The sequence below is a fragment of the Nematolebias whitei genome, chromosome 10 (genome assembly GCF_014905685.2).
Source record: "Nematolebias whitei isolate Nwh7 chromosome 10, NemWhi1, whole genome shotgun sequence".
In the NCBI taxonomy this organism is placed as follows: Eukaryota; Metazoa; Chordata; class Actinopteri; order Cyprinodontiformes; family Rivulidae; genus Nematolebias; species Nematolebias whitei.
The window spans coordinates 13,091,657-13,106,293 of record NC_056507.1 but is presented as its reverse complement, the minus strand read 5'-3'; the positions used below and the strand labels follow the sequence as shown (position 1 = coordinate 13,106,293).

The following is a 14,637-nucleotide window of genomic DNA, read 5'->3' as shown; positions in this document are numbered from 1 at the left end:
AAAAAAAAAAAAAAAAAGAAAAGAAACTAGTTTGATTTTACGTATTAAAATGATCAACTGATTTGGGCAACGAGCACCTTAGAAAAGAATGACTTCTTATTGTTTGTACTTTAATCTGCCTGTACAACATGATGTCCACCCAAAAATAAATGTAAAAGCAGCTCAATTCCACAGAAAACCTAATACTTAATCCTTCAAATAGCTTGAAAATACAAAAACAAATAAAAACTCGGGAAAGTAAAACCAAAACAACAACAATCCCCCACAAAGACGTCTGCAAAACAAAGAATTACTATTTTACCTTGGATGACATCTACATCTTTTTAGCAGAAAAAAAAAAGAAGCAATCTGTTAATTACAGTATATGGTGTTGGATCAGATGGTGGGTTAATATGCTGGACAGAGCGGATAAACCCAAATGTCCAGTGAGGGTTTGCTGGGAATGCCTGGCAGAAGAACCCACCAGATTATCTTTGACTTCCACCACTGAGAGAGTTTCAGCCACATCCCAGTAAAGGCAGGGACACTGCGTCCAAGTGGGCCATGTTCCACGCCTCCACTGTGGTTATTTTTAACTCCATACATTTTATCACTAATTTGTTATTAATGCTACACATAAAAATTTTAAAATACCAATAAATGAATAGTAACAAGAAAATAGATTATTATGAAACGATTGCAATTGTTCAGTAGTTGAAGTGCGGACAGAGGAGGCAGAGAGGGAACACGAGGGAACATCTAAAAAGCAGAAGTAGAGTTGCACAGCAGAAGTTAAAACAACAGACCACTTGACCAAATTAATAATAAAAAAATGTCATAATAAACTGACACAAGAATAAAAGATCATGTTTGAGCAATAAGTGTATATTTTCACTGAACTGACTTGGTATGTGAGTAAGCAAATGTAAAGACAGATTACAGTGTTAATTTTTATTTATTTATACCCTTTTAACTTGTCCTGATGCATGCTCAATAATCCAGGTAGATTAAGGTTAAGCCAGGTCCTCTGAACGGATTCTTTTTTGTTCAGTAAAGAAGAATCTGTTGAGGACCTGACTTCACCTCGTTACCTTTTTAACTTGCATTATGCAAGTTTAACTTTTATAACATCCATTATTCTAGTTTCTTTTATGCATAATTTCTTTCCAGAATGAGGGACAGAAGGTTTTTCTGTCATAGTTTTTTTTTTTCAGTTTTATCACCAGATGGCGCCATTGTCATGTTTGACATTTTCAAATGAAACATCTCATCAGGGATGAGATCATCCTGCCAACCACAAATACATCCGATCCAGTCAGGGAAGTAGTGAGAACATCAGTGCATTCAAATAAACCAATAGACACATAATAAAGATGTAATGTGTCCTGCATAGTTTATTGATGGAGGATGTAAAGGTCATGGATGTTTTTCACTTTCTATTGTTCTAGAACCTTGTGTGTGCGAGTTAGAGTTGTTTTGTCTGAACAAAGTGGAGCCTGCACACCTGACAAACTTCAAGGCCTCTAAGCTGGAAAGCAGAGTTGTGTTGACCTCGCCTTTTCTGATAAGTGTATGAGCTGATGCTCCTTCATGCTGTCCGCAGGCAGACCCTGTGATCCGGGCGTTGTAGAACATCTTGTATTCCAGTTTCCAATTGCTGCTCCTTTTGTAAGGATTTTGAACCTGGGTTGTAAATATCTTCTAGTTTCCTTGTTTACTTATTTATTTAATGAGTTGATGATAGGACAATTAAATTATCCAACATTTATCCTTAAATGATACTTTAAGACTTCAACCTGGTGTTTTGTGATCCACTGTGGGGTCCCGAACCCAACTTTGGAGCCCCAGTATATCCGTTCTCTCCAGGCTTGCGTGCATGACTGAAGTTTGAAGAAAGAACACATAATGGACATGTAATAGTTTATTCATTCAACAAACGGGGGGACCTCAGTAGAATGTGGAAGAACCATACACAGCCACAACAGTCTGACACCTCCTCATTTTGCTGCTGTTTGGTCACATTCTGCTGTGGGATAACATCTCATTCTTCAATCAGCATTTGTTGTAAGCCGACCTATGTGACAACACGCCCAACCGATCTCCTGAATAAGCTGAACGTTTTGATAGATGAACGGCTAAGATAGCATAAAGTCTGCAGAGGTGGTTAGCTGCAAAAAAACATACAAAACAAAACAAGCACACAGAGACACACAATTACATCCTAATGCGTTTTATAGCTTCTTGTTAAAGTTTTGAACACACACGCAGACAAGTTAAGAAACTTAAAAAGTTTTATTTCCTTAAAAACAAACAGTGGGATGATGACTGCAGTCAGACTGAGTCTTGTGTAGTTATAAAAGATTCAGTTCTTAGATTCAGTTCAAAAGAGTTAGAAATCTGTTGTTATAATGAGGTGACATGAAATCTGATTTTTGTGTGTATAAACTTATTTTCCTAACAATAAAACTATTCTGACCCAAGATGCCGACCAGCTACTGAAGCGTCTTTTTGAGGAAGTCGACCAGAAGGTGGTGAGGGAAACCAAAATCCATCTGGATCACGACGTAGCCCTGCAGACCCGAGCGAGAAGAAGGAAAGTGACTTTCCTCTGCAGAACATGATGAGGGATTAAAGAGAGAGCAGCACTTACATCAGAGTGAAGCACTTCAGGGTTGAAGATATCAAATAGGTTTGTTCCCTGGTTGTCCAACAACCTGGTTAACTCCGTCCCAAGAACTGCAACAAAAACACAGCAGTAATTAACAAAACAACCGGAAAACAAGTCTGTACCGAAGTGACTGACAGGAGTGTGTTTCTGAAAGAGGGATATTATGAATAAAAGTGAAATATAGGGATAAATATAGATGGGTGATGTAGGATTGATGTTTCGTACCGGACATAACTTTAGGGATGCCGATTTTCTCCACAGCTTCACTGATGAACTCTCGTTGGGCCTCAACGTTTAATTAGAGAACAGAGAGAAGAGAAAGAAACGAGTCTAAATGAAGATGGAGAGATTCTGTGCAACATTTTAAAAACTGACAACAACCAGTTTAATGAAACGATTCACGCAGCGGAACCAGAACACATTATTTTAATCTTAATCCAGCTGCAGCTGAGAAAACATTTATTATCAGAGACTAATGTTTCTGTTAATGTTCAGTCAACGGTTTTAAATGATTCAGAGATGACTTCTGAAAAATACACATTTTATATTTTTTATTATTTTATTTAATATGGAATCATATTCGACTTCTTGTTGTGCAAAATCATTGTGGTGGAGATAAAATAACAGTAAAACCACAGTTGTTCCAAAAATGAGTTGATGTAATAATAATGATAATAATAGTAATAATGATAATAATGGTAATAATAATAGTAATAATACTAATACAACTAATAATAATAATAATAGTAATAATAATAATAAATATTGTAATAATAATAATAATAGCAATACTACTACTACTACTAATAATAATAGTAATAATAATACTAATGAGGATGAGGAGGAAAAAATAAGCAAGAGGAGGATGGAAGAATGAAGAAATTGAGAAGAAGTAAAAAGAGAAGAAGTGTAAGAGGAGAAGAAGGAGGAGGGAAAATAATGAGATGGAGGAGTAGAAAGATGATGAGGAACAGAAGATGGAGGAGAACAAGAAGAAGGAGCAGGAGGAGAAGAAAAGGGAAGCAAAAGGAAGGAAAAGGAGGAGAAGGAAGAAAAGACAGGGAAGAAATAGGAGGAGGACAAACAAGTAAAGAGAAGGAGGAGAAGAAGAAAAAGGAGAAGTAGAAGAAAACGGGGAAATAGAGAGGGAGGAGAAAAAAGAAGCAAGTGGAGGATAAGAAAAATCCAGAAAAGGAGGAGAAGAAGGAGTAGAAAGGGGATAAGAAGAAAAAGAGGGTAAGTAGAAGAAAAAGGAGGAGGAGAAAGAAAAAGATGGAAGAGGAGCAGAAGATGAATGAAGTAAAGGAGGAAAAGGAGGAGGAGGAGGAGGAGAAAAAACAAAAAGGAAGGAGAAAGAGGAAGAAAAGAAGGAGAAGAAGGAGGAGGATTAAAAGAAGAAGGAGAATTAGAAAAAGAAGGAAGAGGAGGAGAAGAAGGCAGAAACGAAGAAGAAGAAGTAGGAGGAAGATGAAAAAGTAAAGAGAAGAAAAAGGAGGAGGAGGAGGAGGAGGAGGAGGAGGAGGAGGAGGAGGAGGAGGAGGAGGAGGAGGAGGGCACCAGTTCAGGTCTGTTCAGGTGAGTAAATATTTACCAGTTGGTTTAGAGGCGGCGGCTCAGCTCGGAGCACTAAGATCCTGAAAATCATAAACATCATGAAGTAGAAACAACCTGCAGACTGACCACAACAACATCTGCTTTGTTTGTTTGTTTGTGAATTTTAAAACACCTAAATATTGGCAGACATGTGGTTACAACATCAGTTTCATGTAGACACAACCTTTGCGTGCACAGTTCTTCAAACATCAATGATTGTTTATAAGAAAAACTCACAGTTAAAGTGAAATAAAGAATAAAACGTCTTACTCCAGAGATTTACCGTGCAGGAGGAGCTTCTTGTCGACGTAGGAAACTGTGACTTCCACGGAGACGTTCTAGGAATTAGAAACAAACTTCAGATTTATTATCAGTACGTTGATTTCGGAGGAGAAAAAAATAATATCTTAATTATCAAATCTGCTTTTATTTTGGTAAGCACACTGAATTGTACATGTTTGTCCTCTGCCTCACAACTAAAATCTAAGAAACTATCAACTTTAGAACAAAGTTTTTGAAATCATTTGATTGATGATTTAGTCTTTTACTCAGTAAAGTCAAAATGTTGTCATTTCAAAAATAAATAAATGGTTTTCTCAATATATTTGTGTCTCTTTCATGAATTATTCGAGGTACTCTCTACATGTTTTCAGTTTTTTGGTGACACAACCACCGCTTCTTCTTCGTTACTTTGAGTTGACCTACGGTTTGGAAGGAGAGCGTCGGTGTGGTCTGACTTTCACAGTAGAGTTCTGCAGAAACCTGAGCCCAGACTCTGGTTCCTGTGGCGAAGGTGCTCAGAAAGGGAACAGAGGAGCTCCAAACTCTGAGCTCTGTGGAACCTCGTTCCATCAGACACTGAGGAAAAAAAAAAATAATAATAATCCAAAATGTGACAAAAACCAAAGATGCTTGTTTCTGGTGAAGCTTTTAATTCTTACTTTTTCAATCTGCGGAGGCACAACGCTGGAGAGACTCATCTGGAAAAGTTTCTGGAACCATAACAAATCATTTAAATCCAATTACCATAATTTCCAGACTATAAGCTGCTTCTTTTTTCACATGCTTTGAACATTGCAGCTTATACAATGCTACGACTAATTTATGGATTTATTTTTTTGATGTGCTGACGATGTACTTCCTGGTAGGTTACTGTACTGCTTTTTAAAAATAACCAGCCGTGTTGCAGGCACTGTTCAGAAAAAAAAAACAAAAAAAAAACATTTACTGTATGTATTTGTGTATGTTACTGGTACGAATTTAATTAAAAGTTTTAAAAAAATTTCTGTGTAAATATCTCATGTTACAATGTGGACACCCATGGCTTAAAAGTGCAGCATATATCAGTGTTGCCAGATAAAGTTGAGGTTTTCCAGCCCAAAAATCTGTTAAAAACCACCACATCACACAAAAGTCTGCCCAAATAATCAATGTATTGTTACAGTATATTTACTGTTTGAATATGAACGTACATCAGCACAAGCCAGGTAATTTAACAATACTGTATGTGGCAAAACACAACAATGCAACAAAAATCTTCCCAGAGTTTCCAGCAAAATCAGAAAGAAAACAGCCCAATCTGGCAACACTGACCTATATACCTGTATGTACAAAATTGTCTTTTTCTTTTACGGGGGCACGGCTTATATTCGAGTGTGCTCAATAGTACAGAAATGACGGTAGATGTTCCTGCATCTGTCAAAGTGTGATTTTAAATGTCACCTTAAATGTTTCGGGGACACTCTCTTGTCTTGAAAATGGCTTTAAAACAAATATTGAAGGGTTTCTTACAGTGAGCTCTTCTGATGAGATGCTGAGTTGCAAGCGTCCATCTTGATGAGCAGCAGCAATCAGAGGTTTGAAGACGTCGTCTGAGATTTAAGACGAAAATCAACCAAGAGACAAAAACATTTGTCATTAAGAAACAAAGAAGCACAAAGGAAATCCAGTCAGGATGCAATAACCAGCAAAACCCTCCTGTCTCCATTTTTCACCATTTTCATGTTTTTTTTACATGAATCAGGACCATCCTTTACAAACGTTTGAGGTTTTAAAAAAAAACTGTTGATACAGAACAACTACAACAAAAAATACATAATTTTAAATGTCTGTAAAATTCTGTTTTTAGAGTTAGAAGGTTTCTGCCCAACGGCAGCAACATGATAGAAAACCACAAGACTCTACAAGAAAAACTGCCAATATCACCTGCTGCCATTAAAGATGGGTGATCATGTAACTGCCCATGTCTGTTTCTGTGCATTACTGTTAACAAAATATCTCCTGAATCACAAAACAGATTTTAATGAACATCAAAGTTCATGCTCAATAATCCAGGTAGAAAATCCCACAAAGTTCAGTCAGGTCATCTGGATGGTTTCTTTTTTTGTTGAGATGTTTTGTCCTTCATCCAAAGGACTTCATCAGTCCTGATGAAGCCTGAACTTTGATGTTTTGAACCACTTTGGCTATGGCTGCCTCAGAGGGGTCGATGGGGGAGACGGCAGGCCCCAGAAACCATCTTATCACCATAAAACTGGTTTGTCCACTGTGTGAGTGTGCTGCTTTTGGGACTCAGTTTGTTGTGACTCTTTGGACTGATGAAGTCCTTTGGATGAAGGACAAAACATCTCAACAAAAAAGGAAACCATCCAGATGACTTGACTGAACTTTGTTTGATTTTATTCAAGTTTCTAGAAGAAAAAAAAAAATCATCCGATGTACATCTACTTTTTTGAAGTCAACTCCATTCAGTCTAAATGACCTTAGCCAAGACAAAAATGACTTTAACTCAGACAAACTGACAAATGTTAAGCTAAAGCCTGGTGTGGTAGTAGCTGAGAGTCATCTACAACACGTACTTTGAGCACTATCAGGTCTCATGAAAACTTTTTTTAAAACCTGGGCCTGCATAATGTCACCTGCTGACCTGACAGCCAAAAGTACAGCATCCTGTGTTCGGTCAGCTGATCAGGGTGGAAAACAGACTCGTTGATCACAGACAGCGTGTTGTTGTAGTCTGTCAGACCCTGAAAGAGAAAAATTGTAAAAACAAATAAATAAAATAGAAAACATAATTTTGCTCCCCCCAAAAATATTTGTATTACAACTTGGACAAACCAATGAGAAATCCCAAATTGTTCAACAGGAAAAGCACAACTGTTGCATTTTAGATGAATATGTAACAAACATATTTGTTGTACCTTATGGTATGACTCGATGTAGCTGGACGTGATGATGGGACCAGTATTTATATCAATATCTACTCTGATGCCCCCATCTGTGACAAAGGCCGCTGCGAACACAAACACAAACTTCCTTATACAGTAGTCCCTCGCTACGTCGCGATTCAACTTACGTGGGCTCACTCTTTTGCGGTTTTTCAAAGTAAGATTGTAAATGAGAAAAAAATTGTAAACGACACGTGATTGTCAACTTTAATATTACTCACGGGATTGGACATTACGGGATTACATGTACAGTAAATGTACAGTAAAAAGTTATTGAAAAATAAAATACTTCCGACAGGCACCGCCATTTTGTAGTTTTCTTTAATAAGCCTACACTGTATCCCAAATCATAATGACCACATTTCCCAGAAGCCAACAGTGCCCCACCCAGAAGTCCTGTTGCCTTTTGCTGAAATACTAGAGGGAAAGTTTTGATCTGATGGGAAAAAGTTTGGTGCTTATTACATCGACTTTGGCGCCCAGTGGATGTAGAGAACTGCACAGAACCCACTGGGAACCGGCCCAGAACTGGAGCAGAACTGGACCTTCAGAACTATCGGCAAATCCAAGAGTTGCTAGCTGGCCCACAAGGACTTTCAAGAGGGGACACGCGCCGCCCTAGGTCTGGCCTCTCTCCAGAGCCTACTGGGACTTTTTTCATCTCTGTTGGACTACTCAATCGGACCACCGGTCCTGCATCAGTCACTCGAAGGTCCCCACCCCCCACCCGCCAAAAGAAAAGTGCTTCAGCGCTCAAGGACTGCATGGAACCAGACCAGAACTGAAGCAGAACTGGACCACCAGCCTCAATGGTGAACCTGAGAGCTGCTAGCCAGCCCACGAGGACCCCCGAGCAGGAATGCGCCACCCATTGGTCTGGCCCTCCCTCTGGAGCCCACTGCCACTATCCCGAGCCAGAGAGCCAACCAGAACTGGCAGGGTAGGTCCACCAAAACGGAACCAAGTCGGAGCGGAACCGAGGTGCTGCTATTTTGCAGAGCTGGTGAGTAAAATTTAGTAGCTACATATAGTACTGTACGTATGTTGTTAAAATGATGTAAGTTTAAGAGTTTAGTATATTGCAAGAGTGTGGGAAGTTTCTAAAGCCTTAATATATACATACTAAAACAAATATAGCATCGCTGCTTTGCGTATTTTCACTTATTGCGTGCGCTTGGTGGTGTGTGTGTGTGTGTGTGGGGGGGGGGACCCAAAACGTAACCCAGCAATAAATGAGGGACTAGTGTAATCAGTTTCAAAGACTTTAATTGGAGCCAAATATATCAAGAGAATAAAAGTACCAGGATCTATTGCAAGTTAATGAAGCAAAGTTTTGTTCATTACAGAAAAAGTTTGGGATTTTTTTGTTTCGCAAATTTTGGTTGAATGCAGAATTTATACAGAAGCTGTAAAATGTTGTGTTCCGCATTAAAACTGTATTTTCCTTTCCATTTAAAACTTTCTCATTTCTTAGTCTTGGTCAGAATTTTCATTAAAGTGAAGTACTTTTTATGTACTTTAATGTACAATGAGCTCCCACGCACCTGCTGTGTCTTGAACAAAGTCAGCCAGTATATCTGCCACCTTGTTGATCTCCTTACAGATCTGCACATCAAGACAAATCTGTTGTTTGAGTCAGGTCATTAAAAGACATACAGTATATACGCAGCACAGTCCATGGCGGTCTCCCTCACCTGACCTTTGACCACCAGCTTAACGGTGAAGGTGATGAAGTTGGTGAAGAGCTTCTTCAGCCAGTTCGGCCTGACCAACGACACAAACACAAGTTAGCTCATCTCCACTCACCGTGTTATTCAGATGATGCTTTAACACATTTATCACTTAACTCTTTGTCTCCCTGCAGGTAAAGGCGAAACTTGTTAAAGTTCAGGTAACAGTCGGACGTATCTGCTGCGACTCTTGATTTACCACAGTCTGACAAAAAGACGCAACAGGTTAGAGCTAGATAGCAGCAAAAAGGTACATGTCTACATCAGAGCTACAGAACAGGTCAAACAACAGGAGTTAAAGTTAGAGAGGCCAGACTAAGTTGGTTTGGACTTGTCCAGAGGAGGGACAGTGGTTTGGACATGTCCAGAGGAGGGACAGTGGTTTGGACTTGTCCAGAGGAGGGACAGTGGTTTGGACATGTCCAGAGGAGGGACAGTGGGTATATTGGTAGAAGGATGTCAGAAATGCAGCTGCCAGGAAAAAGACAAAGACAGGCTATAGGGATGCAGTTAGCGAGGACATGGAGGTAGTTGGAGTGAGGACAGAGGACGCAGAGGACAGAGACAGATGGAGGGTGACTTGTAGTGAACCCCGAAGAGGGAATAGATGAAATAAGAAGACATTAGAGTCATTTGGTAATGCCAGCTTTTTTATTGTCTTGAGTTCTTTGTGACTATTTGCATCTTGGCAAAACTTTTTCTTGTGTAGTTAGTTATTGGTCAGAAATTTGAAATGGGTGTGGTTAATGTGAGTGGGCGTGGTTAAATATGCATCTTGCATTTTTTTCTCCTGTTTGCCCCGTCGTGCGCACCTGTTATCCATCAGTAATCGTCACGGCTACAAACACTCAGTGATAAACTGTTCCTGTATGAAACGTGCCAGCTGTCAGTTCATCGTTGTCATTTTCAGTCCTCCCCGGTCTGCCTTCGTGTTTAGTTTCTTGTGCCACGCAGTTTCAGTTTGGTTTATCTTCATTAAATTAATGATGATAATCTGCCTGCTGTGTGCTTGGCCACCATCTTAAGTCTTTAAACCATAATTATGACTATTAACTGTCATCTTTGAAAGCATCATGAAGACAAAGTCAGACATGAGGGGGATTTGGAAAGTCTGGGAAAAGATAATCACATAAACTTCAAAGTCCATGCTCAATAATCCAGGTTAAAAAAAATCAAACAAAGTCAGGTCAGGTCATCTGGATGGTTTCTTTTTTTTATTGTTGAGATGTTTCGTCCTTCCTCCAAAAGACTTCATCAGTCCGAGGAGCCACAAGAAACTCAGTCCCACAAGCAGCACACTCACATAGTGGGCCAGCCAGTTTGCTGGTGATAAGATGGTTGCTGGAGTCCATCCTCTCCCCCGTCAACTCCTCTTAGGCAGCCATGGCCAAAGTGGTTCAAAACATCAAAGCCCATGCTCAATAATCCAGGTAAAAAAGAAATCCAGCAATGTTAAGTCAGGTCATCTGGACGGTTTCATTTTTTGTTGAGACATTTCGTCTTGAAACGTCTATCATATGTGACTGTGCTGCTTGTGGGACTGAATTTGTTGTGGCTCCTCATCCTTGGACTGATGAAGTCCTTTGGATGAAGGACAAAACGTCTCAACGACAACAAAAATGAAAGAAACTGTTCAGAGGACCTAACTTAACTTTGCCGAATTTTTTTACCTGGATTATTGAGCATGAACCTTGATGTTTTGAACCACTTTGGCCATGGCTGCCTCAGAGGAGTTGATGGGGGAGAGGGCGGGCCCTAGAAACCATCTTATCACCAGCAAACTGGCCGGCCCACTATGTGAGTGTGCTACATATGGGACAGAGTTTGTTGTGGCTCCTCGGACTGAAGGAAAAAACGTCTCAACAAAAAAAGAAACCGTCCAGATGATCTGACTTAACTTTGTTGGATAATCACATAAACACTATCTCACTGCACACGTGTCAACAATAACAACATAAGCCTATAAAAGTTGAGCAGAATATCAAAAGTCAAAATTCCTAATGTGAAAACTTGTAGTTCAAAAGGACAAAACAAATTAAACAATGACTAAAATCTAGCTAAGGTGAAGAGCAAAATAAAATTCGGTGAACTAATTTAAGTAAAGCGGGAACTTTGAAGTTGTACTCAGTTACACAGAAAACACAAGTTACTTACAAAGTTTTGGGTTGATTCCAAGATCAATCTGAGTCTCGATCTCAAAATCAAGACTCTGTTGAACATTGACTCTAGACAAAAGAAAAGAAAAAAAAAACCCACAAGAAATATTAACGTTGATACATTTATTTCTCTTTTATTTGGTTCAGATACAGTGAGTGCAATTTATAACCAAATCATCAAGTATACCAAAATATCCAGTTCATCTTAAACCACTGGGTGCAGACAAGATCCAAACAGAAACATTTGGTGAGGACATTTTCTTTGGCACAGTCCTAAAGATTACATTTTAAAATAAAGCAAACTTTCTTTCGTTTCCACGAGTACAGAAAATTATAATGCTTATCCTACCTCTAAAATCCTCAAAATCTCATTTCTTTGTAATTTTCGTGGACAATATCTACTTCAGCACTTTTCAGCTATTCGTAAAACAAAAACTACTGATTTGCTCAGAACACGATGGCACACTGAATTGAACTAACTGTAGTTTTTGTTTAGCTTGTTATAATTTTCAGCACTTAGCATTCACACTGCCTTTATGCAGAAAATTCAATTTCTCTCGTTTAATGTTGCAAAGCTCATTTTTTCCTCCAGTGTTCACAAACCAGTTTATAAACGGGATATTCTGGTGAATTTGTTTGGCTTGTGTTTTATTCTGTTTTATAAATGTCGTGAAAACTGGGATGTAGGTTGTTGTGGGTCACACACTCTTACTCACAGCCAGCTGCCGTATCCATACTTGATGGTCCCACTGAACACTGCCGACACATTACTTATCTCCAGACCGATCCCTTCCCCTGGACGCAGCTCGAAGGCACTTCGACCAATCGACAAGTTGTGGATCTCCAAACTGAAACAGGAACATCCTGAGTGGCCATGTTGGGTTGCTGTACATTTTGTTTGTGTTTACCTACTTGTCCAGGCCGTACAGGACTCTGCCGACGACCAGGAGGGACTTCTCTCCCTGCATGCTCGGGTAGCGAGCGTGTTGAAACGCTGCCTCGATCACTTTGGTGGTTTTCTCGTTCACTAAAGCAACAGATGTAAAAAGACATGTACACGGAGACAGCACACAAAGGGGGGGGGGGGGGGGGGGTTACATAAACCTCTCTACAATATTGTAACAGTTTTTGCTTCTGTGCTGGTATCTAAACTACATTTAACTTAACTGAGCACACATCTAAAGTAAGAAAAGCTGTACTACGACACAGAAATGCAACCTAACAGGAACTTCCTTTCCTCGTTTATGTCATTATCGTGAAAATATATCTGGATTTTATTTCTGCCTTGAACACAACTGGAGTAAAATTAAAAACTTACACAGTGCTAGTGGTTTTATGTTTTTTTTGTTTTTTTTTTGCACGCTCCCGCAGCCGTCATTTGGCAGCCCATCAATTTATGGCACAACACCGGTACACATTTCCAGATTGTCAACGGTGACGCATAATAGATGCGATGTATACGGCGAAGCAACATATTTTTGGGTTTTTCCACTTTATTAGACAAATATGGACTGATGCGGCTTATAGGGCGGTGCGACATGTACGGAGGAAAATATGGTACAAACACACACAAATTGTGAGTGTAACTTACACTCACAATGAAGCTGTGAAGAGAACTTGGCAGTCAGCTCATTGTGGACTTTTACAAGTTAAATTTTACACTAAAACTGAGCTCTGTGACGTCACCAATCACTGTATACATGCTTTTATTTCTCTCATATCTTTTGAGGAACTTCAACTTATCAGGAGATAACCTTAGAAATACAACTCAACTGTCTCTGAACCGCGCTAATGTCAAAATAATATGGTTCAGATGTTTGACAGAATTATCAGCAGACCTGCTGATGTCCTGTATGACAGGCAGCCAATGTCCAAACATTTTGAAATACACAGACTACTTCCAGTCAAATCACCTGAAACAGATTTGTATCGACGAACGAGGACAGTTTGTAAGACGTGGGCTGCTTTGAACCAAATGAATAAGGAGCTCAGTACTCACACACAGCAGCAGCATCGTAGGTGAGCCTGCACACAATTCCTGTGAATTTGTAGGCTAAGGCTGGGTCCTTCAGGCAGCTGTGGGTTGGCCCAAACATGGACAGGAGCAGCAGCAGCAGCAGCAGAGGTTGGAAACCATCACCAGGCATCGTTCCTCTTTAAGTGTTGGTTCTTTACTCCCTTGCAGCTCTAGGACTGTCAAAACTGAATTTTCTGCTCCTTTGAAGCCGCAGTCATGAAGGGGTCAGTGTACGACAGCTATCAGCTGAAAAACATGGTTATTCATCCAATCAGAGACAGACAACTGGTGCGTTTCACTCTCGGAGAAAAGGAACAAACACTAGAGATTCTGTCCCCCCCCCCCCCCAAAAAAAACACAGGTCAAAGTACAATAAGTTCCCTGACAGAGGAACTACACAATCTCTGCTAGAAACACAAGCTGAAGTTTGTTAATTCAACACACAAGTAAAAGGTGTTTGTTTCAACTCAGCAGGCTTATATATATATATATATATATATATAATCAGAGGCCTATTATAACAGTACATACCTCACAAGAGTCTTTAAATTTGGCCAGAAATCGTCTAAAACTGATGATGGTTTCTCCGCTCTGCCCATGTGACACATATCAAGATGTTCTGGTTGAACTTTCTCCGAGCGCAGTTTGAACATGTCGAGGCTCACAGTGAAACTCGATACAGGAGTTGAATCGGACTATTCATGCCCAGCTGAATGAGCTGCGTTTGGTCTGAATGTTAGACTGAAGGGAGGAACCACGTTTCCCAGTCCTGAAATTTAGCTGTCGTTCAAGTTTTTCATGAAGAATTCCGTCACGGCCTTTTGACCACAGCTGTACATGCTAACACCAGCTGTAAATACGGATATTTGTTTAAAGAAGCCACTTCGGCTACTGAGTTAAAGGTCAAAGGTCACGCTCTTGTGCCCTGCAGTGACTTTTCCTGTGACAAAAAGATTAGGTGAATAAACTCAAGCAACATGTGTTGACTCTCAGCTACTACTACATTTTATTTTAGACCAATGTAGGAAAAAAATGAGTTTTAGTTATATTGGCTAACATCAGCTAGCTGTGGCAGCCGTTTGAAATTAAACTGACTTAAAGTACTCTGATGAACATCTGAAAATTACTTTCTTACAAGGTTTATGCAAATTCATCTAGCGGTTTGTGAGATATTTTGCTAACAGACTAAATCTTTTGTCGTCACCTCCTCAGCTCGCAGCAGGTGACATTAACAAAATACAGTATCATCAAACATTTGTTGCAGCCA

At 39.6% G+C, this 14,637-nt stretch overlaps 1 protein-coding gene across 1 annotated transcript; it reads right to left on the bottom strand.

Annotated features, from left to right (window-relative positions):
* Positions 1 to 2,331: 2,331 nt before the first annotated feature.
* Positions 2,332 to 13,500, bottom strand: LOC119415986 (cholesteryl ester transfer protein, plasma). The gene is made up of 17 exons (XM_037683155.1): positions 13,353 to 13,500; positions 12,266 to 12,380; positions 12,070 to 12,201; positions 11,352 to 11,422; positions 9,315 to 9,402; positions 9,162 to 9,231; positions 9,012 to 9,072; positions 7,441 to 7,532; positions 7,167 to 7,266; positions 6,032 to 6,111; positions 5,182 to 5,232; positions 4,946 to 5,098; positions 4,511 to 4,578; positions 4,239 to 4,281; positions 2,873 to 2,933; positions 2,630 to 2,715; positions 2,332 to 2,549 (listed from the first exon to the last, which is right to left on the bottom strand). The coding sequence occupies exons 1-17, from the start codon at positions 13,498 to 13,500 to the stop codon at positions 2,472 to 2,474; spliced, it is 1,497 nt and encodes a 498-aa protein (XP_037539083.1). The 3' UTR covers positions 2,332 to 2,471.
* Positions 13,501 to 14,637: the final 1,137 nt, after the last annotated feature.

What these genes read in the sequence shown, in the direction of transcription:
- LOC119415986 (XM_037683155.1), bottom strand. Translation starts at nt 13,500, where the DNA reads ATGCCTGGTGATGGTTTCCAACCTCTGCTGCTGCTGCTGCTGCTCCTG. An exon ending in TGCCTCCGCAGATTGAAAAA is followed by an intron (nt 5,099 to 5,181) that starts GTAAGAATTAAA and finishes TTTTTTCCTCAG; the next exon opens with TGTCTGATGGAACGAGGTTC. An exon ending in CGCCGCCTCTAAACCAACTG is followed by an intron (nt 2,934 to 4,238) that starts GTAAATATTTAC and finishes TTAAACGTTGAG; the next exon opens with GCCCAACGAGAGTTCATCAG.